At 52.8% G+C, this 25860-nt stretch overlaps 9 protein-coding genes across 9 annotated transcripts; 5 read left to right on the forward strand and 4 right to left on the reverse strand.

Annotated features, from left to right (window-relative positions):
- Positions 1 to 188: 188 nt before the first annotated feature.
- Positions 189 to 1034, forward strand: V2A60_007877 (60S ribosomal protein uL15; the record flags this gene model as incomplete). The annotated part of the gene is made up of 4 exons (XM_083259157.1): positions 189 to 220; positions 376 to 484; positions 554 to 643; positions 816 to 1034. The coding sequence occupies 4 exons, from the start codon at positions 189 to 191 to the stop codon at positions 1032 to 1034; spliced, it is 450 nt and encodes a 149-aa protein (XP_083115283.1).
- Positions 1035 to 1454: 420 nt separating this feature from the next.
- On the reverse strand, positions 1455 to 2924 carry V2A60_007878 (serine/threonine protein kinase CDC7; the record flags this gene model as incomplete). The annotated part of the gene is made up of 2 exons (XM_083259158.1): positions 1455 to 2584; positions 2639 to 2924. 2 exons carry the CDS (start codon positions 2922 to 2924, stop codon positions 1455 to 1457), a joined length of 1416 nt encoding a protein of 471 aa, XP_083115284.1.
- Positions 2925 to 3354: 430 nt separating this feature from the next.
- On the forward strand, positions 3355 to 7102 carry V2A60_007879 (condensin subunit YCS4; the record flags this gene model as incomplete). Its single annotated transcript, XM_083259159.1, has 5 exons — positions 3355 to 3587; positions 3653 to 4158; positions 4208 to 4473; positions 4524 to 6875; positions 6932 to 7102. The coding sequence occupies 5 exons, from the start codon at positions 3355 to 3357 to the stop codon at positions 7100 to 7102; spliced, it is 3528 nt and encodes a 1175-aa protein (XP_083115285.1).
- A 1630-nt stretch (positions 7103 to 8732) lies between these two features.
- V2A60_007880 (protein serine/threonine phosphatase) lies at positions 8733 to 11063 on the forward strand (the record flags this gene model as incomplete). The annotated part of the gene is made up of 1 exon (XM_083259160.1): positions 8733 to 11063. One exon carries the CDS (start codon positions 8733 to 8735, stop codon positions 11061 to 11063), a length of 2331 nt encoding a protein of 776 aa, XP_083115286.1.
- A 322-nt stretch (positions 11064 to 11385) lies between these two features.
- Positions 11386 to 12991, reverse strand: V2A60_007881 (uncharacterized protein; the record flags this gene model as incomplete). Its single annotated transcript, XM_083259161.1, has 2 exons — positions 11386 to 12562; positions 12624 to 12991. The coding sequence occupies 2 exons, from the start codon at positions 12989 to 12991 to the stop codon at positions 11386 to 11388; spliced, it is 1545 nt and encodes a 514-aa protein (XP_083115287.1).
- Positions 12992 to 14385: 1394 nt separating this feature from the next.
- On the forward strand, positions 14386 to 15367 carry V2A60_007882 (uncharacterized protein; the record flags this gene model as incomplete). The annotated part of the gene is made up of 2 exons (XM_083259162.1): positions 14386 to 14461; positions 14523 to 15367. 2 exons carry the CDS (start codon positions 14386 to 14388, stop codon positions 15365 to 15367), a joined length of 921 nt encoding a protein of 306 aa, XP_083115288.1.
- A 363-nt stretch (positions 15368 to 15730) lies between these two features.
- V2A60_007883 (NADH-ubiquinone oxidoreductase subunit GRIM-19) lies at positions 15731 to 16425 on the reverse strand (the record flags this gene model as incomplete). Its single annotated transcript, XM_083259163.1, has 4 exons — positions 15731 to 15776; positions 15859 to 16011; positions 16101 to 16207; positions 16375 to 16425. The coding sequence occupies 4 exons, from the start codon at positions 16423 to 16425 to the stop codon at positions 15731 to 15733; spliced, it is 357 nt and encodes a 118-aa protein (XP_083115289.1).
- A 3643-nt stretch (positions 16426 to 20068) lies between these two features.
- On the forward strand, positions 20069 to 20752 carry V2A60_007884 (uncharacterized protein; the record flags this gene model as incomplete). Its single annotated transcript, XM_083259164.1, has 1 exon — positions 20069 to 20752. One exon carries the CDS (start codon positions 20069 to 20071, stop codon positions 20750 to 20752), a length of 684 nt encoding a protein of 227 aa, XP_083115290.1.
- A 433-nt stretch (positions 20753 to 21185) lies between these two features.
- On the reverse strand, positions 21186 to 25667 carry V2A60_007885 (uncharacterized protein; the record flags this gene model as incomplete). Its single annotated transcript, XM_083259165.1, has 4 exons — positions 21186 to 21446; positions 21521 to 24238; positions 24297 to 24734; positions 24915 to 25667. 4 exons carry the CDS (start codon positions 25665 to 25667, stop codon positions 21186 to 21188), a joined length of 4170 nt encoding a protein of 1389 aa, XP_083115291.1.
- Between the last annotated feature and the right edge of the window lie 193 nt (positions 25668 to 25860).

Raw genomic sequence — 25860 nt, forward strand, 5'->3', positions numbered from 1 at the left:
ACAGCAGACACTACCTACTCCGTACTCCACACAGAGTCGGTGCCAATTGGTTTATTAGGGCTGTGCTGCCCTCTCGCTAACAATTTTTGGGTGGGCTTGCTAGTGCCCCAAGTCGCAAAAACATCACTACTTGCTTCCAGTCCACGACGCAACTCAACCCGGAAGCGACATCAGCAAATACCGTCGCCATGCCTACCCGTACCTCGAAGACCCGCAAGCTGTACGTTCTATGATATCCTACGGACGCATGTTGAATTCAATATGGAGGGATTGTTGTGCTGAACAGCAATCTGTTGGATCGACCCTGTGCCGGAAAAAATCATGTTCGACATTTTGACGAGCGACAGCTGGGGCTAACACATTTTCTCTTCATAGTCGCGGCCACGTCTCTCACGGACACGGTCGTGTAGGAAAGCACCGCAAGCATCCCGGTGGTCGTGGTATGGCCGGTGGTCAGCACCACCACCGTACCAACTTGGACAAGGTTCGACATGCCCAATCGAAAACTCTTGACGACGACGGTCACCGAACTTCGATGCTAACGCCATAACAGTACCACCCCGGTTACTTCGGTAAGGTTGGTATGCGTTATTACCACAAGCAGCAGGCGCATTTCTGGAAGCCCGTCATCAACCTGGACAAGGTACATACATTTCCTCCTAGCCCTCGAAACGAAGCATCTCGCGCGGCTGGAAAACGACCTTTCAATGTCATTCACGGTAGAATTGGACAGCGCAAAGGGACCTGACAGCGACGCCGATATCGTTTCGAGGAGCTTATTTACGATCATATCAAAATGCTAACAACGCCTACAGCTGTGGTCCCTGGTCCCCACCGAGACCCGCGACGCCTACGTTTCCGGCGCCAAGAAGGACACCGTCCCTGTCCTCGACCTCCTCCCCCTTGGCTACTCCAAGGTCCTCGGCAAGGGCCGTCTCCCCGAGATCCCTCTGGTCGTCCGCGCGAGATGGGTCAGCAAGCTGGCTGAGCAGAAGATCACTGAGGCTGGTGGTGTTGTCGAGCTTGTCGCGTAAGGGAGCTTTGCTTAGGAGTCTGGCATGTTGATTTTTTTGGACCGGTTTATTTCAAACGGCGGAAAAAAAGAGAATGGCCCTTAGTGACCCCGCTGTGTATTTATCTGACGTTACACGGTGAAACGGGTATATGAGCAAAGAGGCCCGGGTTGGTCGGCTTCGAGCATTGCATACAGGGACTCTGGAAAGGAGTTTTAACGAATAAAAAACAAAATTTTCGCCAAAAATTATTATAAATGGTCGCTGCGCTTCACTGCTGTAACTTTGCAGGGTGCAGGTTCTTGATGTTTGTATGCTAACGTTCCAATAGACGCCGCGTCCTTGCATCACGATGCCGAACTGTCCCAGCCCCGAAACCCACGTTGACAATGCAATCCTATCATTGGTATCTGATGTTTTCAGCGTGTACTCTGTCTTGCTCTATGCATGTAGCATATCCATTTCATCATCACCAGCCATGTCATCTGGCGGCTGGTCGATTCGTAAAAGTTCATGGTCCAAAGCCTCTTCAGCTGTCATGCGGCGATTGGGATCAAGTTCCATGCATCTCTCCAAGAAGCTCACAGCCAGCTTTTCTTCGTCAGTTAAAGGTTTGTCGTCTGTTCGGCAGGTGCTCCATAGGATAATCTTTTCCATTGTAAAGCCCTGCTGTCCTACCGTAGGAATCGTGGTCTCGAAGACACAGCCATGTAGTAGACCTGCAGCCTTCATCCGCTTAGACCCGAAGATGGTGGCAATCTCAATCATAGCCTCGACATCATCCGCAGAATTGAAAAAAGGGAAGCGCTTTGACAGGATAGTAAGTAAGATAACGCCAGCTGACCAGATGTCAATCGCGGTGGTTTGCTCCGTGCATTTAAATAGTACTTCTGGGGCACGGAAGCCTCTGGTGCCTGCACGATTGGCTCGCCGTGATGGGCGAGTATCTGACTTGGGATATCCAGCCTGTGATGTAGTTGCGGTCTGCGCCCAAACCGAATTGGCTTGGCGGTGCTTACGTGCCTCGCGAGCTTCATGGCAAAGGCAGGGCTTGCTATCGGATCCTTCTCGCTCTGCCAATCCGAAATCTACCAATACTCCGTGCTGTGTGACGGGGTCATAGAGGAAATTCGTTGGTTTGATATCTCTATGCAGAATCTTGTGCTGATGGACACTCTTCAGAGCTGTGAAGAGTGATCGCAGATAGATGGCTATATCCGCGATTGTCATATCTCGGAAATAAGCCCGGAAGTCTCCGTGGCGAAAGTATGGCAGGATAGCTACCACCTGGTCTGTTTGGCGGAACGCTGTGATAAGAGGGCAGACTGACGGACACTGGCGCAGGTCGTGCAGGAGCTCGAGTTCGTTCAAGATGCGTGCCGGACTTGACGTGACATAAATCTTTTTTATAGCCACAAAACGAGATTTCCTTTTTGTACGCTGAGAGTTTTGACCTAGATCTCGTTTGAGAGGCGGCGGCGTCCACTTCGCGCTGTCATCCTCGAAATCCCAGTCGTTATCGTAGTGGTCGTAGCGAACATCTTCAGCCTTGAAGACAGTAGAAAACGTGCCTTTGCGTTGTTAGCCACGTATCGTCGTAATTAAGGCATTTATGAGCTGTTTACCCTCGCCGATTCGTTTAATCAGCCTGTATTTGTCGTGGAATCCGGGAAAGTCTCTTTGCAGCTTATCCATGTCTGCTTGGACACTGTCCTCGATATTCTCCTCCTCCGAACTATCGTCATATTCTGCTTCGTCCTCTCCTTCTTCCCCGATATCCTCTTGGCCGTCGAGTGCTCCAGGATCCAGATCTTGAACAGGATCCTCGTCCAGCATCATTTCTGTTTCCTCGGTGGCAGCATCCTCGTGGATGTCGAAGGGTTCTGGTCGATGCGCCATTGCCATGGTCATGTCGGCGATTTGAGGGAAACTTGGGGTAGCTCGCGTTCTCGAATCAAATGACGAGCTTAGGTGCGCAATTGACCGAGATTATTATGCCTACCGACAATTGACGCCCGGGTCTCTTCGCCGTTGTACCAAACCGGAGCTGTTCTTCCAGTCGGTGGGCTGACACGCGCCTGGGTCCGATGTACCCCACCAATCAATTAGGTGGGTGGCGCGTCCGAACAAAACAAAAACATCGGTTGCCTAGGGACCTCCGCACTATCATCAGCATTTCGAAGTCTTGCGCAACACGGCTCGGTATTTTAATTTGTGCCAAAGGGACCTTTTCGATTCAAGAACCAGGCAGGAAAGCCGCTCTTCTCTTGAAAGAATCTCGCCAGCTTGAGTTCGACCAACGACAGTGCGCTCGCCCCCGCGCGCAGTGATAAACATCAACATGGCGACAATTGACTTTGACATCAACGATGCGCTGAAGCATTACATGTCGGATCCTGCGGCTATCCCCACGCCGGAAGCCGATGGCTCTCTTTTCGACTGCGAAAATGACCCCGAGGCTCTCACAGTCCAGGTCATCAACCCAGTGCTGAATCCGATCGTGGATGCCATCGCAGATAATCCCGACGCGATCACGCGGGCAACAAACATTGATTCCCTGCAGTTCCTGCTAAAGTAATTATCCATTCAAGGCTTTAAACCCATAAATCCCCTTCAACTCTAATATTAGTGCTTGTTAGGTACACACAATACATTTCCCCACATGCTCTCAGCAAGATATTTGATGTTGTTATGAGTGGTCTGAGTGCGGAAGCTGACGCCGTGAATAATGACGTCGACTCTCCTGACGAACAAGACGCCATTGCACATCACAAGCAGCTGCTCGAAATATATGCTTTCTTGCTACAATGGACCATTGCTGGAGTGGAAGCAAAGGCAGCAGAGAAGTCCTCCACTGCGCCGCTCGCACGAGGCCGCGCGAAGCCGAAGAAGGGCGCTCCCAAAGACGAGGTCTGGGACTCTGCAGAACAGCTGCAGGCAGCTTTAGAAATTATGTGCAAGGTCCTGAAGTTGAAGCTATCCAAGATCTTTCTCACGACCAGCGAGCGCGATACCTTCATTAGCCTTCTTACCCGCCCTGTCTACATGGTTCTCGAGAGTGAGCAGAGAGTCAAAACGACCTCTATTCGTATGCACAGCTTCAAAGTACTCTGCATGGCTGTCAAAAATCACGGTCACGGTTATGGTTAGTGTCCCTACCATTTACTATCTTGCTCAAGTACTAATCAGTGAAGCTGCGCAAATCAATGTCATTCAAAATCTCACTTACTTCGAGCATCTTTCCGAACCGATGGCAGAATTTCTTCACATTCTTGCAGATACATACGACTACCCACAGCTTGCTGATGAAGTTCTCAGAGAGTTGAGCAACAAGGAATTCAATTCCAATGATACCAAGGGTCCCAAGTCAGTTTCGGCCTTTATCGCGAAGATCTCAGAGCTGGCCCCCAGAATTGTTATAAAGCAAATGACCATGCTTGCAAAGCAGCTCGACAGCGAGGTATGCGATTCACAAAACAGTCATCTTGGACAATTTGCTAACTAGCAAAGTCGTATACGCTTCGCTGTGCACTTATTGAAGTATGTGGCAACATGATTGCGCATCTGAGTATCCAGGATGAGCGAGGTGAAAATCACAAGACCCAGCTCAACGCATTCTTCGATGTATTGGAGGAGCGTTTCCTCGATATTAATCCCTATTGTCGATGCCGCGCCCTGCAAGTTTACATGAAGCTTTGCGATCTTGAACAAAAGTTCCCCAAGAGAAGACAGAAGGCCGCCGAGCTTGCCTGCCGTAGCTTGGAAGACAAGAGCAGCAATGTGCGCAGAAACGCTATTAAACTTCTAGGCACACTTATCAAGACCCATCCTTTCACTGTCATGCACGGTGCTCAGCTATCGAGGAAAGAGTGGCAAACGCGACACGACAAAGTTGAGGAGGAACTCGATGCCTTGAAGCCGCCACCAGGAATGCCAGGATTCGGAGACGAGAATGCCGCGAGCAACGTCGATAATGAGCTTCTAGATGAACAGACTCAAGTCGAATCACCCAAGAAGCCATCTGATATGACAGATGAGGAGAAGGCCGCTGCTATCAAGAAGGCTCAGGAGGAGGCTGCCACTGGCGAGGCTATTGAGAAGCTCACGCTGACTAGGAGGTATTATAACGAAGCTCTCAAGTTTATCGATGTTCTTCATGACGCTACTGGCATTATCTGCCAGCTCCTTGGCTCGCGCAACAAGAGCGAGGTGATCGAAGCCATTGACTATTTTGAAGTCGGTGATGCGTACAATATTGAGCAAAACAAGCTCGGCATTCGGCGAATGCTGAGGCTCATCTGGACGAAAGGCAACAGTGACGAGGGCAAGGGCGTTCAGACTCATTTGATCGAGTGCTACAGACGCCTGTTCTTCGAGGCCCCAGACTCATTTAGCCCCAACGATGCCGCCAATTATATTGCTCGCAATATGATCAGTTTGACATTTGGTGCAACTTCTGCTGAACTTACATCGCTGGAGCAGCTCCTGGCCACTATGATGAAGGGAGGAATCATCCCGGATGTCGTTGTTTCTAAGTTATGGCAAGTCTATGGCGTTCAGAAGCGCGAAATTTCCAAGACTCAACGTCGTGGTGCCATTATTGTCCTCGGAATGCTTGCCACTGCCAACCCGGAAATTGCTGTCGGCGAGATTGAGACTATGCTCAGGACTGGTCTTGGAGCTCATGGCCGCAACGACCTACAGCTGGCCAAGTACACATGCATCGCTTTGAGACGAATCAATCCCCTCGGTCGAAATGCGAAGGATTCGACTATCAAGTTCTCACGGTTGCCAAATGACCACGCCGTTTGTGTTCGATTGGCTGCCATTACAGAAGTGCAGTCAGAAAGCAAGGAGTGGTACGGAGTTGCGGAGCAGGCTATCAACGCTATTTATGCTGTCTCCAAACATCCAGACACACTCTGCTCAGACATTCTCCGCCGCAAGACAAGATACGTTTTCAGCAACCCTCAGTCGCGCCCTGCCTCCCGTGATGAGACTCAGGCTATTGACTTGACGACAATTGACAAGCCTCGCAAGCGTGACAATGCTGTTGCTCTCTCTCAGCTTCTGTTCATTGTGGGTCATGTTGCCATCAAGCAAATCGTGCACTTGGAACTCTGTGAGCTTGATTTCAAGCGTAGAAAGCAAGAGAAAGAGAAGCAGACGCAAGCTGAGAAGGAGAAGGAGAAGGAGGAAGGCGACGAGCTCGACCTTATTGGCGGAACTACGGAAGATGATTTTACGGAAGCGATGACGCATATTCGAGAGCGGGAGCTGTTGTACGGCCCAAGCTCACTCTTGGCAACTTTTGGGCCACTAGTATCGGAGGTCTGCGCCAACAACACAACATATGCTGACAAGGGTCTCCAGGCTGCAGCCACACTGTGCTTGGCGAAACTCATGTGCGTTTCCTCGGAGTACTGCGAAACAAATCTGCCTCTTTTGATTACAATAATGGAGCGTTCACCAGACGCCACCGTTCGCTCAAACGCAGTCATTGCGCTTGGTGATATGGCAGTCTGCTTCAATCACCTCATTGACGAAAATACCGACTTCCTCTACCGCCGGCTTGCGGATGATGATGTATCTGTCAAGCGAACTTGCCTTATGACTTTGACGTTCCTCATCTTGGCCGGGCAGGTTAAGGTCAAGGGGCAGCTTGGCGAGATGGCCAAGTGCTTGGAGGACGAGGACCGCAGAATTGCGGACCTAGCCAGGATGTTTTTCACGGAGCTCAGTACCAAGGACAATGCGGTTTACAACCACTTTGTAGACATGTTTAGCCTGCTTAGTGCTGGCAACATGGACGAGGAGAGCTTCAAGCGGATCGTCAAGTTTCTCCTTGGGTTTGTTGAAAAGGTACATTGTTCTCTCTGGATATTTGCACCCTCTGCAGACACTAACATCTACTATAGGACAAGCACGCGAAGCAATTGGCCGAGAAGCTGGCTGCTCGACTCGCGCGTTGCGATAACGAGCGACAATGGAACGATGTAGCCTTTGCGTTGGGCCTGCTACCACACAAGAATGAGGACATTGCGAAGCAGGTTTCTGAAGGCTTTAAGCTGGTGCAGGCCGCCGCTTGAGCAGTTGGTGTGCTTTTGTACATACATACTTAATTATGGGTGATTATGGGTAGTTAGTTTTATTTGGCGACCACCTTCGTTCTTTGTTAGATGATCTACATATTAATGGGAGGCGATACCTTTCGCACTGATGTGGAGCAGCTAGAATATGGTAGTGTGGCCGACCTCCGTCACCATGTCCTACCTACCGTGGGGAGAGCACAGAACGATAACAGCAGGCGAGAGACTACGGATTACCAAGTGGCGAGGTTCTGGTCTTGGATAACCCAGCCAACAGCCAAAGGCAGTATTGTGTACCTTATTACTGGGTGCTGGTCCAAATAAGTGTCACGCAGCAACAGTGTAGGGTAGTGAGGCCAAGGTCGAAACAAGTAGCTCCACTGCAAGCTAATACGAACAGTCGTGTAATAAAGGGGGGGGGGGGGGGCAGTCAAGAAAGCGCACGAGTACTTGTCGATGAAGAACTATCGCCCATCCAAGCAGCAGGTATTGACGGTAACCCAGGGATGTAGAAGGCCTACCTACGCAGAACACGTGGCATCCGGTGTACGGAGTACCACAAGTTGACTTCTTATCAGCTTATTATTATAGCCGTCTACTGCCCGCTGGTGGAACGATTATGTACCGTGTAGAGCCTGACAGCTGGAAAGCCTTGCTGGCCTGAACTTTGGCGCGTACCACGCGGAGAAATTGGTACAGGGATATCCGTAGAAGATAAAGTATTGCAGACTCTTGACATCATACAGACGTACAGTCTTAGTAGCGGTTCTGTGCCTACAAATTTGCTGCATCCGGCATCACGTGGCACAGCCACACGAGACAGGCAGCCACCACCAGCCTCCCACCCCCTCTCTAATGCACGGCGCGCCACAGGAGGCCACGCCCACGCTACCAAGAACCGTGCCACTCAGGTTGCGCACGTCGATGAGCAAGGCTGCAAACCGACTGCTAGCTTTGGTTCGCCAATAGACTAGCCTTATTACCATTGGCTCATTAGCTCCGCTGCCCGTCACAGGCAACAGGCAAAACCCACTGCGCCGCGACTACTAAAGTGGACGTCTGCCCGCCCACCTTCTGGCTGCCGCCCGCCCAAGCTCAGCTGCTTCCGGGTAAGCAGTTCTGTCTTGGGGAAAAAAAAAAGTGGCCAAGCTCCTCCTGTTTGTTCAGTGCTCTTTTTATCTAGCGTGGTCCTGTTTGCTCAAGCTCCTCCAGTAGCTCCACCAAGTCCTCCCCGGCTCCAAAATCACGACTACAAATCGCCCGGCATTGGCCCGCAGCGCGTCGCATCCAGAACTGTCGCCGCGTTATCGGATCGTCTCACCCTGACCGTGCAGCGAATTCTCACAGCTATAGAGTGTATCACTTCGCTCTTGACTCCCGTCTTCCCATCATCCGGCGCCCGACAAGGGGCCATGCATGGGCAGCATCGGAAAGCGACAAGACCGCGCAGACGAGAAACCAACAAGGGATCGAGAATAAATACCTGATCTGTATGTCTCCATCGAATGCGCTGCGATACATTCGAGCTCGTCGCGATGGAATTCAATCCGACTAATCTGTGACTCTAGAAGCTGCTGACCGTCACCATTACGCAATCGGGCGCCTCCGGACGGCGTCCTCATCCAACACAATGTACGACAAGGTAGTATCACTCGGCTCGCGCCTGCACTACCCAATTACAATCACGAAACTCCTCATGTCCCCCGGCGATACGATTAAAAAGCAGCAAAACATTATTGAATACAAGTTTTCATGGCGGCGCAAAGTCGGCGATGATACCTGGGTCGACGAGACCACATACACCGAATACGATAGCCCAGCCGAAGGCAAGCTGAAAGAATGGCGCATCCAGGAAGGCCAGATCATCGCTGCCGATGTGCCTTGCATGACGGTCGAAGAGGCCTGCGGCCATGAGGTGCAAATTCAAGGAATGTGCAGCCTCTGCGGCGCAGACATGACGGAAACCAATTGGGCATCCGAACAGCGCGATTCCGAGCGAGCCATGATCAACATGACTCACGACCAGACAGGTCTTATGGTCAGCGAGAGCGTCGCTCAAAAGGCTGAACACGACACGCAGAAGCGACTGCTACGACAGCGCAAGCTCAGCCTCGTTGTTGATTTGGACCAGACCATCATTCACGCGTGTATCGAGCCGACAGTTGGCGAATGGCAACGCGACCCTTCAAACCCAAACCATAGCGCTGTGAAGGATGTCAAAAGCTTCCAGCTCAACGATGACGGCCCGCGTGGCCTCGCTTCAGGCTGCACCTATTACATCAAGCTACGACCTGGCCTGAGCGATTTTCTCGAGGAAATATCTAAAATGTACGAGCTCCACGTGTATACAATGGGTACGCGAGCCTACGCTCTAAATATTGCAAAAATCGTGGACCCGGATCGAAAATTGTTCGGCAACCGTGTTATCAGTCGAGACGAAAACGGCAGCATCACCTCCAAGAGCCTAGCTCGTCTGTTCCCTGTCAGCACAGACATGGTCGTCATTATCGATGATCGAGCTGATGTCTGGCCTATGAACCGGGCAAATCTCATTAAGGTTGTGCCATATGATTTTTTCAAAGGTATCGGCGATATTAATGGCAGCTTTTTGCCCAAGCGCCAAGATATCTTGCCTGCTCCAGCCAAGTCCAATGGCGCCACCATGACAGATGCAGCCGACAGTTCAACCGAGGAGAAATCGCGGACAGGTGACGCGACTCGCTTAAAGGAGGACTCTAGTCTTGAGGATCAAGCCGCTGAACAAGAGAAAACTCTAGAAAAGCAGCTGACGGATAGGCCGTTGCTACATATGCAAGAAGAGCTGGATAAGGAGGACGAAAAGACTGCACAGGAAGCGGATAGCGGGGATGCAAGCACGCCGCCGCAGCGACACAATGTCCTCAGCGACGACGACGAGGAGCTGGTCGCTCTCCAAGATCACCTCACAGATATCCACACATCCTTTTACGAGACGTACGACCGCAGACGAGACGAGCGCCGACAGTCTCAGCCAACCCGACCACCTAGCCACAGCAGCGCGCATCGTAGGCCTTCTGTGGACGATGGTGTGGATCTGTCCATGGTGCCCGATGTGGGTGACATTCTGGATGAAATTAAGTCGAACGTGCTTTCCGGTCTGGTAATTGTGTTATCTGGTCTTGTCCCACTCGGTGTCCCGGTTGAAGAGTCTGAAATAGGAATGCAGGCTCAAAGCTTTGGCGCTCAGGTGTTAAATGTGGTTTCAAAGCGCGTCACGCATCTCGTCGTGTCCACGTCGACTCCACGGACCAACAAAGTCCAGCAGGCTGCAAAAATCGCTAGCATCAAGATTGTGAACCAGAATTGGCTGATAGATTGCCTTAGCCAATGGCGACGCCTGGATGAACGCCCCTACTACCTTGCCATTTTGGACGCTGACCGTGAGAAGTCAGATGACGCAACGGAGCCTGTTTCTGAAGTTGAGGAAGGGGACACAGAAGCTAAGAATTTGAAAGACTTTGATTGGGATATGGCGGACAAGGATTTGCAAGATTTTTTGGATGATGACGAGGAGGGTGACTCCGAAGGAGACGATGGCAACGACGGCGATGAGTCGCACAATGATGAAAGCGAGTCAATAACTGGAAACGAAAGCGATGCCTCGGACAAGCCGCGCAAAAAGGGGGTCAAGCGCAAAGCCAGCGAGGCCAAGGTCGAAGACAGTGACTCAGATACGGACGGCAGCGTCGCAGGCGAGAGCGTACTTGCCAAGAAGCAGCGCTTGTCACGCAGCCGCGGCACATCAGCTCTGCGATCTGTGCAGTCATCCAACGACAACTTGGAGGGCTCTGGCGACGGCGAGAATGGAACGTTGTTGAACCGCAACGGCCAAGAAGAAACGAATGCAAGCGAGGAGTTTGAGTTTGATGAAGCGGATCTGGAGAGAGACTTGTTGGCCGAGCTGGAAGCCGCCGGGGATTAAAGAGGTATTGGATACATTCTGGCGAGCGAATCTTGCCTCCCAATCTCTCACCATGCTCAGGCCTCTTCTTTTTTTTTCGATTTTATCTTGTCTGGCCTGATTATATAGGCGAAACGGCATTATCAGGTGTTTTGGAGTGCGCTAACGCAGGCGGCGGTTTGTATTCTACTACTTTCTGTTTCTGTACTTATCAACGGATTAAGGGCAAGCCCTACACACAATCATGTATTCTTCTCAAGCCACTATGAATTCTTGCCAAATGATGTGCATTGTGCAGAAGCAAAAAAAAAAAAAAGGTTTTGAGACAACACTCTAGCAATGCCTAAACAAAAACGTATGGTGCAGCTTCAGCATGAACTCTGTCAAACCAAATGAGATCTAATTCCGGTTCCAAGAGCAGTCCGAACTTGATGGCCCTGTCATTGTCAAACACGAATTCGGCCCGCAAGGGTTCATCATCTACAGGCAAACCGCCCACATTGTCCGCCGCCTGCGCGTAGGCTAGGTAATTGGTCTGCCCAGAGACATGACGGAGCGTCAATGTCGACGGGAACGACCGATCGCGCGCGTCGATGAAGAGCTGCGCATCCCGGATCTGGATGCGAAACCCACGGTACCCGGGGTTCCAGTAGTGGCCCGTGTAGGCAGTGAGTGGCATTTTCTGCGGCTCCGGCTCTTCCGCCTTGGGTTCCGACGATGACGGGCGGGGACCATCACGGCTTTGTCCTGCACTTTTGGGCTCCTCCGTGCTGCCTGCCAATCCCAGGATGCTGTCAATCAGCGCCTTTTGCAGGTGGACGGCCACGACGGCGGCCTCGATGGTGTTGCCGAGCAGCACGATGCCAAGGCGCAGGCTCGGCACGAAGGCGAAACGGCTGCCGAAGCCCGGCACGGCGCCGTTGTGGCCGATGATGGCGTGACCGCGGTAGTACTCCACCATCAAGCCGGCGCAGTAGAAGCGCGGCGAGGACAGCGGCTGCAGGTTCGACGAGTCCGGGTTCGGCAGCGAGCGGATCCTTGTCAGGGCCGCGTATACGGGCTCCGAGACGGGACCCGCCCGGCGCAGCAGCGCCTCGACGAGCTTCAGGTAGTCGACGGCGCTGGTGATGACAGAGCCCGCGCCCTGGCCCTCGGGGCACTCAAGGGCTGGGAACTCGCGGTACCGGCCGTTGTCGTTGTCGTCGCCGCCGTCGCCACCGGACGCGTCCCACATGTGGCCGGACGAGAGGCGCGCGCCGAGCCCCCGCCGGCGGCTCCGGGAGGGCTGCAGGTTCGACAAGGACATGCCGAGGGGCGCAAAGATGCGCTCCTCAAGGAAGTCGGCGAAGGGCATGCCGCCTTGCGTCTCGACGAGGCGAGAGGCGACCGTGTACATGATGTTGTTGTACATGTATCGGCTGCGGATGGGCGCGCAGAGCTGCAGATTACGCAGGTTACGCGTGACGGAGAGGGCGTCATCCGGCTGCTCAGAGTTGACCCCGAGATATGAATTATCATGCCTGCGGTTTTGTTAGTGGCGAATAGTGTGAGATTGGCCATGACAAGATCTATTATCCTTACCGGGGCAGGCCGGTTCTGTGACCGAGCATGTCGTCAATGGTGACCTGCTTGGTATACTCGGGGTCGGACAAGACGAAATCGCCCGTGAGAATCTCGGAGACGGGCGTGTCAAAGGTGATTCCGGGGTGATGGTCGCTGTCCTCGACGAGTAGGGCGACAGACAGCGCGGTCAGGATCTTGGAGGACGACGCAATGTCGAACAGAGAGTCTGGGGTGCAGGGCTTGGCCGAGGCCGCGGAGATGACACCGAATGCTTTGTACGCTATCTTGTCGTCGTGGAAGACAGCAATGGACAGGCCAGGCACATGAAGCTCGTTCATCAGGCCCTTGATCTTGACGTCAAGCTCGGAAGACTGAAAGTAATCCATCTTGAGTGAACCGGTAGATTGATCTTTCCAGGAGCAGAAGTAGCAATAAATGGCACGCAGATTATTTACCTATGAGAGAGGGCAACCCATCAAAAAGTTGCATGTATGCAACTTTTTGAGAGCTGAAGAGTTGGTGCCACGATGAGAACGGGCTGCGTACGGACAGATGGCCAGCTGGATGCGCACACCCCGCTTCGGCCTATCTAGAAACCGGCCGATACATACGTGGCTGGTTTTCCCGTCGTAGGCAAATGAACGATTCAATCTAAATATTGACAACATTCCCAAATCAAGGCAAATCACCTGCACCGACGCATCGTGATCCACGTCGTAGCCTACTATGGGAGCACTAGGTAGGGGCTGTAATGGAAGTATCGCCATAGAAACTGTAGAGGGCAGCGATAACCCACGCGCTGATCAATTCCGCTACGGCCCCTTACTGAGAAATAGCCGCAACCCCTCCTCCCCAAGTGCCCGTTTGATCGCTGCAGGGCATCGAATCGTCGATTTGGTAGTATTCCGGACTACGGAGATAAAAGTCGGCCCTGGACGTGTCCGTGGCCCGGAAGCTTAAAACCTAGGTTGTCCCATCGGCCGACTCCGCAAATCATGTCCGCCAAGGGCACAAGACAAAGGCTGCTTATTTTACTATGAAAAATTCAGGCAAAGAGGGTTCGATCTGCCAAAAATGCCAAAGCGAAACCATGTAATCGACCTCGATAGTGCTTTGCTAAGCAGTACTGGTCCCCATCTTACAGGAAGACGGCCAACTGACCAAAATCTTGTGGGCTCTCAGTAAGGTGACGATCTCGGGATATATCAATATCGCGTACTAACAGGAAACCACTTTGAATGTGTGCTTGTATGCTAGCGACAGCTAGTGTGCTATTTGATAAATAGCGCTTAAGCCGGCCCGTGAGACAATAACGGGAAGTCGCGCTCACTTACACCGGAGCTACTGGGTCATTCCCAACGGGCAGGAGAGCGCTGGAGGATGCGGAAACGGCTGAAATGGCATAGTCAGCTACATCGGAGTGACATTTCCCGCGTTTAGATTTTGTGCCAACTGTTGGGCTGTGGCTTTGGAAACTCCGCCATTCCATGGATACTTGGGTGTATACGAACGAGCGGAAAGTCTAATCGGGTGCTCTCGCTTTAGTTGTATAAAGACAAGCCACAACGACTTGAACAGCAGTATTTACCTAAATGCGTCAAACCAGTATTGTGGGTAATAGTCTCGTTTGCTATCAGCTTCCCAGAACCCCTCGGCCAACTTTCAATATCAGCCATCATAGAGCAGCACCTCAAATCGGCTGAAGCCTGGCAACTCTCGCCCCAAGACTTTGAGATCTCCTACATCAAAGACTGCAGACATCTGCAGCAGAATCTATCAAATGTGTACCTTTGGCGGCTACAATCCCGATACCGATATCCCGGATCTTGCGGGGAAGGTGTTTCTCATTACTGGAGGTACGAACTTGATCTTGCACCACTGACAGAGCGACGATCAGCTAATACAGACTTCCGAAAGGCACAAACGGCATCGGTAAGACTGCGGTGCAAGAACTCGCCAAGCACAACCCCGCGCACATTTACTTTACCGGGCGCAACCAGCAAGCCGCCGACGCGCTCCTCGCCGAGCTACCTTTGGGCGTCGAGGCGACCTTCCTGCCATGCGACATGACGTCGCTCGAGAGCATCCGGCAGGCGGCAGAGGCGTTTGACGCGCCGCGGCTCGACGTCTTCATCGCCAACGCGGGCGTCATGGCCACGGCGCCGGGGTTGACGCGGGACGGCTACGAGCACCAGTTTGGCGTCAACCACGTGGGTAACACGGCGCTGCTGCTGCGGCTGCTGCCGGTGATGCGGGCCACGGCGAGGCGCCCCGGCGCCGACGTGCGCTTCGTGTCGCTCACGTCGCTGGGGTACCGGGCGCACCCGCCGGCGGGCGTGGACCTCGCGACGGTGCGGACCACGCAGGAGGGCTTCGCCATGGGCACGTGGGCGCGCTACGGACAGTCCAAGCTGGCCAACATTCTCGCGGCGCGCGAGGTGGCGCGGCGCTGCCCCGAGCTGACGAGCGTGTGCGTGCACCCGGGCGTCATCAAGACGCAGCTCGTCACGGAGCTCGGCTTCTGGCAGAAGATGCTCGTGTACGTGACCAACCCGGGCGGCCTGATGACGCCCCGCCAGGGCTGCTACAACACCCTCTGGGCGGCGACGGCGCCCGACGTCGGGGAGGCCCTGGCCGCGGGCCGGGTGGCTTTCTTCGAGCCGGTCAGGACGCCCAACGCGGGCGATGCCAAGTGCTGGGACGAGGAGCTGGCGAGGGCGTTGTGGGATTGGACGGAAAACGAAGTTGGTGTCAAGGCGTAGCAAAAGATCCGGCGGACTTGGTCCAGAGTTGGGTGGTGCTGCCGATTCATGGTTCTCGGCTGTGGTTTGTGTTCGTCGCGCATCAAGTTTCGCGTCTAAATTTCACTTTAGCATAGCATGGCATTTTCCATAATTTTGCCGTATTGCGGAAATTATGGATTTGGTAGAAACATAGTAAATGGTGATTGGATTCTCATCGTTGTACACTTCTCCCACTACCGCTTCCTGTATACTGGCCTAGAGATCTCTGTCTCTTTTCCATTGCATATGCTCCTTTCTTGAGCACAGAGGCACGTCGTGATATATTTACACAAAAGAGTTTCTTTTCAGCGGACAACACAATCCTACTCGAAATTGCTGTTTTTATTTGGAAGGGGCGGGGGCGACGGCGAGAGTCGGTCTCACGAAGCTGTACAAAGTCAGTGAGGGATCGAGACGGAGCATGATGCGGCCCGCGATCAAGCCAATGCATCCGTAGGTTGTACACGTACCGGTCGCTGTGGTAGACTTTTGTGTTCTCGCCCAAGAGCTCCTTCTCGCGCTTCTGGTCAGCCCAGTATCTGCGGACCTGGTCGCGGTCCTCCTCGGCCTGGAGCAGGGGAATCAGGTTGATACGAGCCCACATCTTTTCACGGGCAAGCTCGCTGCAGGAGGAAAAAGCAGTTAGCATTTGTGCGGTCTCGGTCAACGGGCGATATCAAGATGGTGGATCGCGGGTAGGTAATCTACGCACTTGGCTTCGCGGATGCCGTGGAAGAGCTTGTACCAGCCGTAACTCATGACGATGCCCATACCGATGAGCAGAGTTCCGGGACGGAAGCCGCGGGCGGGCAGGTTGCGCTGTGGGAGACGGTGTTAGCCGCATTCGACACTATTTTGAACCAGTGAGGTCTCAAGATGCGCTGCCCGAGGTTGTCTGGACCAATTGCCGTCCGCTGCGCACAGCTGCACGCCGCAAGGCCCCCAATGGCGATTCACCAGACAGTCAGGTCGCAAAGAGTACGCACCTTGTACTGGACAGGCTGGTAGCCGCCCTTGGGGGGCATATCTTGAGCCATGGTGGGCGAGTTCTCCGGATGCTCGATAGTGGCGAAGTTGGTAATTACGTGACGCACAGAGGCGATCGGAACGGAACAGAGGCGCAAGGTTCCGTAGACGTGATGGAAGAGCCGATTGTGATCGATAAATGGGTGCGCCAGACGGTCAATCGATGTCGTCGGCTGTCTCGTGTGGTCGAATAGCGGCTGAGGAGCTCTGCTGAGGCGATTGTTTTGCGTGCCTGGCGATTGGCCAAAGTGGGATATTACATAAGCAAGAATTTCGCTGTGGCTGCAGGTGCTGGGTGAAATAGGAGAGGGAGCCTTTGGAGTTTTTTTTATATATTTTTTATTAGGCTGTCTTATAAACCATTGCTATTTTATCAATTTATAGACCAAAACTTTTTTGTCATATGGATCGTGGTGAGGGCAGGGCAAGTTTTTTTCGTGCGGAGTACGGATGATGTGTATATAACTACTGACACTTATAAGGTGTCATACCGCACAGTAGGCTCAGCATCACACAGCACGCTCAGCAGCTAAAAGCCAGCTATTTTGGAGAATTGGTACCGCTGCATTGAATTAGGAGGCGTGTATGAATATGCACAGATGTTTGAAAAACCACAGATTTTTACTCGATCTGCGAGCGCTTCTTCTTTGTAGCAGCTTATTCTAGTTCGGGTGATTGACGGCGCTGGGTTGTCTGTGCTTTCTCCCCCGCCAGCGCATCGGATATCACATACGACACGCAGGAGATCATTCAGCTGCTTAATCTAACTGAAGCACAGGTTGGGTGGAAATGCAGCCCAATGAATCGCACTCAGCAGTCGGCAGCACTGAGTCACCCCCAAAAGACACAGACACCGAGGCCGCTAAAACGGACACTAGAGAAGCCACTTACAGAGCCTCACGCTGTTAAGCCGACTCCAACCTTTTTTGCCTTCTCCGAAAAATAGAGGGCAATGCCCAAAAAGAAATAACCCCCTGCCTGAAGAGACTAATACGTAGTGTTGGAGAAAGACCACCCCCGCGTCCGCATTCGGACCTCTATGCAAGAGTGGCATGGTTACATTGATGCGAATGCATGTGCCAGATGCGATGCGACGCGGGACGGAGGATGGGCGTGGGGTTTGTCTGCCGTTGCCTCTTGAAAGGCGCCGGACTGAGAGGCCTGCGCAGCGTTTGGGCAGCCATTGTTTGGCGGATCGAGACTCTTCACAGAGACATGCTGAGAAGGGGGAAGATGGCGGGGAGGACCGAGTAGATAGACCATGTCATTGTTTCGATGAAGACATGCATGTTCTCTGCTTGGAGATGGACGCTGACATCATGAGCCGATCGTCATGGACATGCGGACGGAATGAGAACAAATCAGTTATTACTACCCTTCGACCGCCTCCAAAAAAAAAGGCTATCATGTCTCCAATTCACAAGCCTCATTTGGGGGGAGGGGGCGAACGTGGCCTTGTTGGAATATGCCGATGGGAACCCGAGGCAAGAGGACACAAAAAAAAAACAGGCGATGGGGCGATGCCACCGGACCACCCCGGTCCTGTCCATACCTGCCAAGCATATGGAATGTCTCTCGGCTTTGACCGTCCCTTTTACTGAGTAAAGGAGGTTTACTTGACGGAACCCAAGCCGCTCGGGATTGTTACTACGGGGGTTTGTCATGCCGTTGCCGGGGTTCTGGTGGTCAAGTTTCTTTGAGAGAAGGAAAAAAAAGAAAGAAAGAAAGAAAGAAAGCGAGTCAGACATTACAATCTATCGATGCCCCTGGCAAGGATCCTCACAAGCTGGAAACACGGCCGAGTTTCTTGCAGCTGAAATGCTTTATACTTTGCGGCTTCGGGTCGCCGTGGCGTGTTTGCCGGAAAGACGCCATGTCGAGCTGGAACTTGCCTCGTCTTCTCTCACCTATTGTCGGTCGTGCCGTTTTTCCTCTTCAAAAGCCGCTTCAATCAGCTATCAGTATGTACTTACCGGAAACGCTAACATCACTAGCCCACTGTAACGCACTTACGTAGTTATAGCCCAGGAAGGCATCTGGAAAGTCAAACCCCACCGAGGAAGCTCTGCTCGGCGTATTATTAGCTTCCTCTGCGATGGGGACCTCTTTTCTCCTCATGAACCTTGGGAAGCAGGCTCTTATTCGTCTTCATTCGCTTTCTCGAGGCGCTCTTCACACCCCGTCGGAGAGGCCTCGTGTACTCTGTGCTAGCACGTGTGTTGGAACTCCCCAAAGAAGCCATCCTTATCTCGTCGCCCCGGCCCTCCCTTTGTCACCACATGCGACGGAAGACGGGCAGCACATAAGTAGCCAAGCTCAGCAGCGCTGACGAAAGGGCTGGCCGCGCGCGACGGGCTGCACTGTTTCGGCCTAGGTCGACTCACAAAAAAGCAAGGTGGCGATCCCCGACCGCGCGCGTCAAATTCCACTAATAATAAACTAACTAGGTAACAGGTAGCAGATGGCAAACTAGTCTGAGGGGCGTGTGCTGTTCCCTCAAAGCTCATCTTTCTCTTTTTATTAGCGTTGTGTAATCTGTACTTGGATGCCTGAGCCCGAGCCGGCGGCACGCCCGTTATGACTGGAGTCTCTTATTTTTTCTTTCGTGCCATCCTAGCTGACAGGGATTTCCGGCGTGGCTGAAAGGAAAAAGAGATGGGGGCACCCTCCTTGGCCTCCTAATCCCTGTCACATCTTTCCGTGCTCTTCTCTTGCTTCTCCAAGTTTGATAGCCCAAAGTTGCCTTTTCTCACATGTTGTTGCATCGAGTCTCCTCGCATCGCATCCCGCACCCCCTTCCCGTCCTCCTCCTCCTCCTCCTCCTCCGAGCTGGCCGTCCGAAGCCAGGTCTGTAAGCTTCCAAACTAGTGGCCCCTTGTAGTTTACACTTTGCAAGCCCTCCGCCCCCCGCCTCCTGGCGAAAAGAGTAGCTTTCCGTGGTCTTTCATCGGCTTTATTTGCTTCTTCGTTTACTGACTGAGCTCTCGTCCCTCGGGCCGGTGGCGACTTTATCATCGCAGGAGTCAAGTCTGGCTTGTGTGGCGTGCTAGCTCTTGCAAAACTGATCTCATCTGAAAACCTTATAAGACGACGCATGCCGCCCAACACTGCTCAGCACTCTGCAGCTAGTCATTATTCGTGCTAACGTATGTTGCCCAATATATATATTTTATATAACCTGTCATACCCGGGCTGAAACGCCAAACATCCATTTCCCCTCTGACCGTTGTGTATATTCTGCTCAGTATACCCAAACACCCTCGCACCAACACTTTTTTCTTCTTTACTTCATTGTCTACACCCGCGGCCATTTTTCTTCACACCGACTTCTTGCCATGTGCCGATAGAACCGATATCAGGCACCGAGCTGTCCTGTTACACCACCTGGCCCTGAGACAAACACTGCATACATAAGATCCATACCGACACGGCGGTATATGTGCCACACTTTGCTCAAAAACTTGCAATACGACGGCTCCAGACTCGAATGCAAAGAGTTACATATGGATCCTCCCGCAACCGGTCAACGCTTCCGCAACTCGTCGTCCAAATCCCATTGACAGACGGAAACAAGGGGATATTCACACTCACAAAATACACCGCATCGACACTTCTTCTTCAACGTGCGCTCGCACCGAGCATCTCGCGGTCGACATGTACTCGAAATACTACCAGATCCCGTACCCGTCGCACAAGTCGCCCATGGACGGCGACACGGCGCACCGCGACCTGGACTGGGCGTACGCGGCGCAGACGGACCGCGTCTTCTCGTTTGGAGTCAACGAGCGCGGCGTGACGCGCGAGCAGAAGCTGCGGCTGCTGCAGACCGAGTTCTGGCCGGCGCTGGCACGCTGGGTCGAGGCGCGGCAAGAGGTGCTCCCCGGCGGGACGCTCGTCGGCGGCTGGTGGCGCGCCGACATGATGGGCATGCTCGACTGGTACCGCGACTGCCTTCACATGACGGCGCGCTGGGACGACGCCGTCGTCGCCCACGCCGACGGCGTCTGGCGCGACGTCCTCCTCACCAGCCCCTGGTTCCACTGGGCCGAGTTCTTCCCCCTGCTCAAGGAGCCCGTGCTCGACCCCCGCTCCGGCCGGCCCATCACCGACGCCGCCGGCCGCGTCCTCTACCAGGATAGGGATCCCCGCAAGGACGGCATGGAGGACGCCTTCATGGACCTCTGGGAGGCCGTAGCCAACGCCCGGCCGCTCAGGAAAACCCCGAGCGGCCACTTCATCCTGCCGCACATGCTGCCGCCGAGTTGTGAGTGGAAGCAGTTGCAGCGTCGGAAAGCGATGGGGGCGTCGACCGAGATCGGGCCTTGTCCTTCTTTTTGAACTCCACCAGCCAGCCTCTGGTCGTATTTTGTGGGCAGTATTCCCACCAGCAAACTCATCTCTTTTGCCTTTCCATATTAATCTTCTTTGGGATTTTAAACCGCTCTATTACTCCATTTTTTCTTTTAATTTTGCATCAGTTCCTGGTATGGGAAGACGGCCCTGTCCCATTCTGCATAGCGAGCGGATTCTTTCGTCACATCCTTCTACATAGATACGTCATGAATTGACACCTTCCTGCAGTTGCCCGAAAAACAATAATGTTAATTCTATTGTGTATGTCTATTATATGCAGTGTGATGGTCTAGGCCAAAAGAAATGACTCGCCTCTTTCATCGTTACCCATTAGAAACCATGCTCATACCCACATACTTAGCATGACGAATGGTAAAATCAAACACCAGGAAATCATATCAGTCATAAAGAAATCACCTCACGCGCCACTCGAGGCAACAGCATTCTTCGAAGCTCTCTCTCTTCCGAGGGCCAATTTCTCCAGCCCCTCGCTTAGTTTGTTGGTTACCATGTCTGGATCGGGCTCGTCACCTCCAATAAAAGTCCAGCTCTCCTCTGTGTCGTCATCGTCTTCGTCGGGCTCTGGTTGACCATTCTTGCCAGCCTTGCGTTTAATCAGGCTCGTGGCATACTCCATGTCACGATAAATAGATTGAATCGCCATGTCAACACCATGGTCCTAGACACGTGTTAGCTTATTGATTCATGTATCCAATTGAAAATGCTCGCCTTTCGAATCTGCTCGCCAAGTACTTTGGCCTTGACAATCATTCGCTCGTTGCGCGTCACTTCCCAAAGAGCTCTGCCGAAGCTGTTGGTGCCCCATTTCTTCACCCACACACCGACACCAAGATCCTCAACACGGCTGGCGAAGAAGTACTGGTCGCCGAAAAATGGCCGAATGATAGTGGGAAGACCAGCCCTCAAACTGGCACCAGTGGTACCAGAGCCCCCGTGGTGTGCTGCGGCATCAATCTGCTTGAATAGCCAGTCGTGAGGGGCGGATTTAATGACATGAATCTCGGGCGGCATTTCGGGTTCTTCTGGGCGCGCTTTGCTGGGGTCCTCCTTTGACGAGATACGATCAGACCACCCCTTGGATAAAATGCATCTCACATCCGCTTTCAAGACTGCATCAATGACCTCTCTGGTCATCTTGGCAGGATCGTTGACAATAATGGATCCAAAGCCGACGTACACCAGCTTTTTACCATCATCGCGCGCCTTTTTTATGAATGCAGCAAGCTCTTTTGGAGGTGTATACTTATCTGCTTCATCCAAGAACCAGTACCCCGTGATTCTGATCCAGTCTGAGAAATCTAGCGGCGGTGCGACGACGCAAGGACTGAAATTGTACAGAAACGGGACTTTGTTCGGTTGCATCTTCTCTAAACTGGTGTTCGGAAGACCGAGCGTTTTGTTTCTCCATCGGTTGACTTGCTGGGCGGTGGCCTTCCAGAATATGTTGTCAAACATGACGTAGGTCATATAATTGTACGCACCACCCATCTTATGCTCGGGCATAATGAAAGCATGAGGATAGGCTCGCGTGCGAGTCCAGGGCATGGTGAACGCTCTAAAGTATGGGATTCCTAGCTTCTCCGCAATATGAATTCCAGCCATTGCGGAAGGTGACTCGATTAGGAGATCAGAACCCTCGCAGGCTTTATATGCTGAGTCGAGCAGCTCGTCTAGCCAGCCTCGGAAGGTTGAGTTGGCTTCACGCAAGAAGGCAAGCGTAAAAGTGCCGTTCTCGATACATAGACGCATTAACTCAGCTGGATCTCCTTCAACCTTTGCAAACTCGATTCCATGCGATTCGACCCACCCTTGGAATTCAGCATGAGTCGCAATGCGAGGCTTGTGGCCTTCTGCCAGCAAGCCTTTACAAAGAGCAATGTATGGCTGAACATCACCCCTTGAACCAATTGTCAAGCACGTAATATTCATTGGAGTAGATGGTTTGAAGCTCAAAAATGACGCATCTGTGTCCTCGAGCAAGATTGTGGGGGCATTGGGAAGAGTTGATACTTCATGAGGCAGTTCCAATTCGTGCTCAGGGAACTCGCCCTGTCGAGCGGTCTTGAGGGCATCTCTTTCAGCAGCGTATTCATCGTCTTCCTGAGCATCTTCAGCGTGTGTGTCGGAGCCCTCGAGGAAACGATGTGTCTCCAAGTCTTGCAGAAGGGTAACGGCACAATCATCCCGAATGTCGCTTTGCCTGAACTCAAAAAACAATTCTTCGTGCCCTCGAATGACGAGTACAAGGCCAGAGTAACCGAACCGAAAGCCTTTTTCTTTGTGGACAGTCTCGATATCTTTCAGAGGGAGAATCAACTTGGTGCGGGTTCCAGGAAGCAGGCTCCGAAAGCAAAAGGACTGGTCGCTTATGTAAATCTTGCCGTACAGAGGTAAGACCCGTAGAATGTAACCAAAGTAGGTGGCCTGAAGCCTTTCTGTATCTGGCAGTGCAAAGTGTGCTCGGAACCGCTCCATGGACGTTTGAATCTTGCCGTCAGAATCTTCCTCGAGGTCGTCGTCATCAGCTCGGAGGCCGGCAGGCTCATCATAGTGCTTCCCACCGCCTTTCCACATGCCTGACACCTTTTCCACGTAGCCCATAGATTCCGTGGCTAGAAGTGAACTCATTCGTTTGCTCGTCTTATTCAGATAGTCTGCAAAGGCGCCGGCCCTCTGAAGCGGATATGTGCCCATTTTAGTGATACTTTGAAGACTGGGTGTGAGTGGTCGATCCTCATCGCGGTTCTCTTGCCCATCTCCTTGGCGCAATTGATCCAAATGTCCGGTTGTCGCGGCATGGCGGGCGGGATGGAAGGTAGCGTCACTGCCAGGGTGCAAGATTTGGCTCTGACTCTGGCTCTTTGAGTGTCCCTGATCGGTGGGCTGCGAACGCATTATCGTAGGTCGCTGGAATGCGTCGCTGCCATGCAATATTTGGCTGGCGGAAGGATCCTCAGCTCCAGATGCGGTCATACTGGAGAAGCTTGGATCCTCCATAGACGACTTTTCGGAGTGCAGATTGGAGTCTGATGTGAAAAGCTTCGTCCTGGGAGTCTTGCCTCCGTCGGATAGTTGGCTGCGTGGCCTCGAGGAGCCGCTGAAGCTTCTGCTAGGGCTGCGGTCGTTGACAGGGCTGTTAAGCGGTCTCTGGTGGTCATGGCTAGATCGTTCTGTGCCCCCAAATCCCTCTCTGCTAGTCCGAGATGAAACTTCGACACTTCCGCGTGGGCTTGTGGCTGTCGAGCGACGCGGCGAAATCGGGGAGAGAGTGGCCCTAACAGTGTCCTGCATTTTGCCGGTATAAATTTTGTCGAGACCGGTATTCGTTCGCGAGGACGGGCCAGCGAGTTGTTTGTCTTTTCCTCTCTGCTTCTTGGCCGCAGAGTCCTCGATAAGAATTTTCAAGACATTGATGGCTTCCTGGCCAAAGGAAAAAAATGAGAAGAAATACTGAGAAATTGATAATTAGTAGGAAGAGCTAACAGGGAGACGGCGAGAGAAATAGTACCTCGTCAATTGCATAAGTTTCATCGTTGTCAATGACACGGATCTTGCAGGTATCGGAAAATTCGACCATTTGGGTATCCTCGACGTCAATGATGTTTTCAATGGGGAGAGATATCTTGACGCTGTCACCGTCATTGTGACTTCTGAATATGACTCGTTGAAGGCTCTTGACCCATTCTTTGGCACTGGGGGCGCTGTCGGCCCTGAAGTTGTAAGTGCGCTGACTGGTGACGACCTCAAAGTGCAGGCCGTCCTTGTCTCTGTCGGTGACACTGGCTGAGATCCCAAATCTGAGGTCAATCTGGCCATGAGGAAAGTATAAATTAGTAGCATCGCGATAGTATGATAGGACGTCGCCTTTGAGCCGGAACCAGTATCGATTATATTTGGGGTTGCGTTTGCCGCTTTTGGACAAGTAGCCAGATTTAGCCACAATGTTCTAGCAGAGATGTTAGCAGAGTGTAGGCCATGACCCTTTATAAATCTTGGACACACCTCTTTCTTAGGTAGATAAGCATAAAAACAAATATGTTTCGAGGTTATGTACAGGAAGCCTTGCAGTAGTACACTTTGCAACAGCCAGCATGGGTATTCTATTTCACGTTAGCAATTTGCCAACAGGGGAAAGATGAGCGACAGCACCTTCGATGACTTGCTCAGGCTCATTAAAATCGAAAATCTCCATCAGACGGCGAGCCAGAGGTGTAGCCTCGTCATCATCTTCTGACGGCCGCAAATCGGCAGATCTACGTTCAATATCAAAGCTGGGTCGACTTGACATTTCTGCCCTGGCCTGCAGCATCCGACTCATGACAGAAGGTCGCCGGGCCGTAGAAACCTTGGTCTCAGTGCTAAGCGAGGGCTGAGTCTCGCTGGCGTCACTGGACTGGCTCGGTTGGTCGGTAGAGGGCTCAGCATGGGATAAGCTACTTGATTCATGTTTCGATCTGGGCTTGAGCCTTGGCAACGTAGCAAACGACTTGAGGAGCCGGTGCTTGGAAAGCGACTTCTTGTGCTTATTCGCAGTTGGGCGGAGTACAGTCGTCTGTGAGGTGCTGGGTGGGCTGGAAGGAGATTCCTTGGAGCCATCGTCTTCGTCACTGCTGTTACCGTCGAAGCGGGTATGAAAGTCGACGCGGGAGCCGGCGGCCGCAATAAGACCAAATATGCTCTGGTTCATATTGACAGACATTGGCGTGGGCATGGCTTGCGCATGTGTTTCGTCTGCCGAGTCATCGCTATCCTGCAAGGGCTCCGGGAGATCGGGCGTCGACGACGACATGCCGGGTGCTTTCCTACGCATCTTTCGCCGCTTGCCGGGGACGGCGTGGTCCTGGCCGGCCGAGGGCGACGTCGGGGGCGAGGAAGCCATTCTCGTTGTGCTGTGGTACCGAGGAAGAAAAAGGCAGGTTGCGAGAGGAAGTTGTGTGTCGCGGACAAATCTTGTTCGTTTCGCCGGTTGGAGGTGTTCGTGGCGATGTACCTACTGATGTTGGGTGCGGTCGGTAAGTACCTACAGGGACGGGACGGGGTGCTGCCTGCGTGCTACATCGAGGACGCCAAGG

Source organism: Cordyceps javanica, chromosome 5 (assembly GCF_051103115.1).
Source record: "Cordyceps javanica chromosome 5, complete sequence".
NCBI classification, from domain to species: Eukaryota; Fungi; Ascomycota; class Sordariomycetes; order Hypocreales; family Cordycipitaceae; genus Cordyceps; species Cordyceps javanica.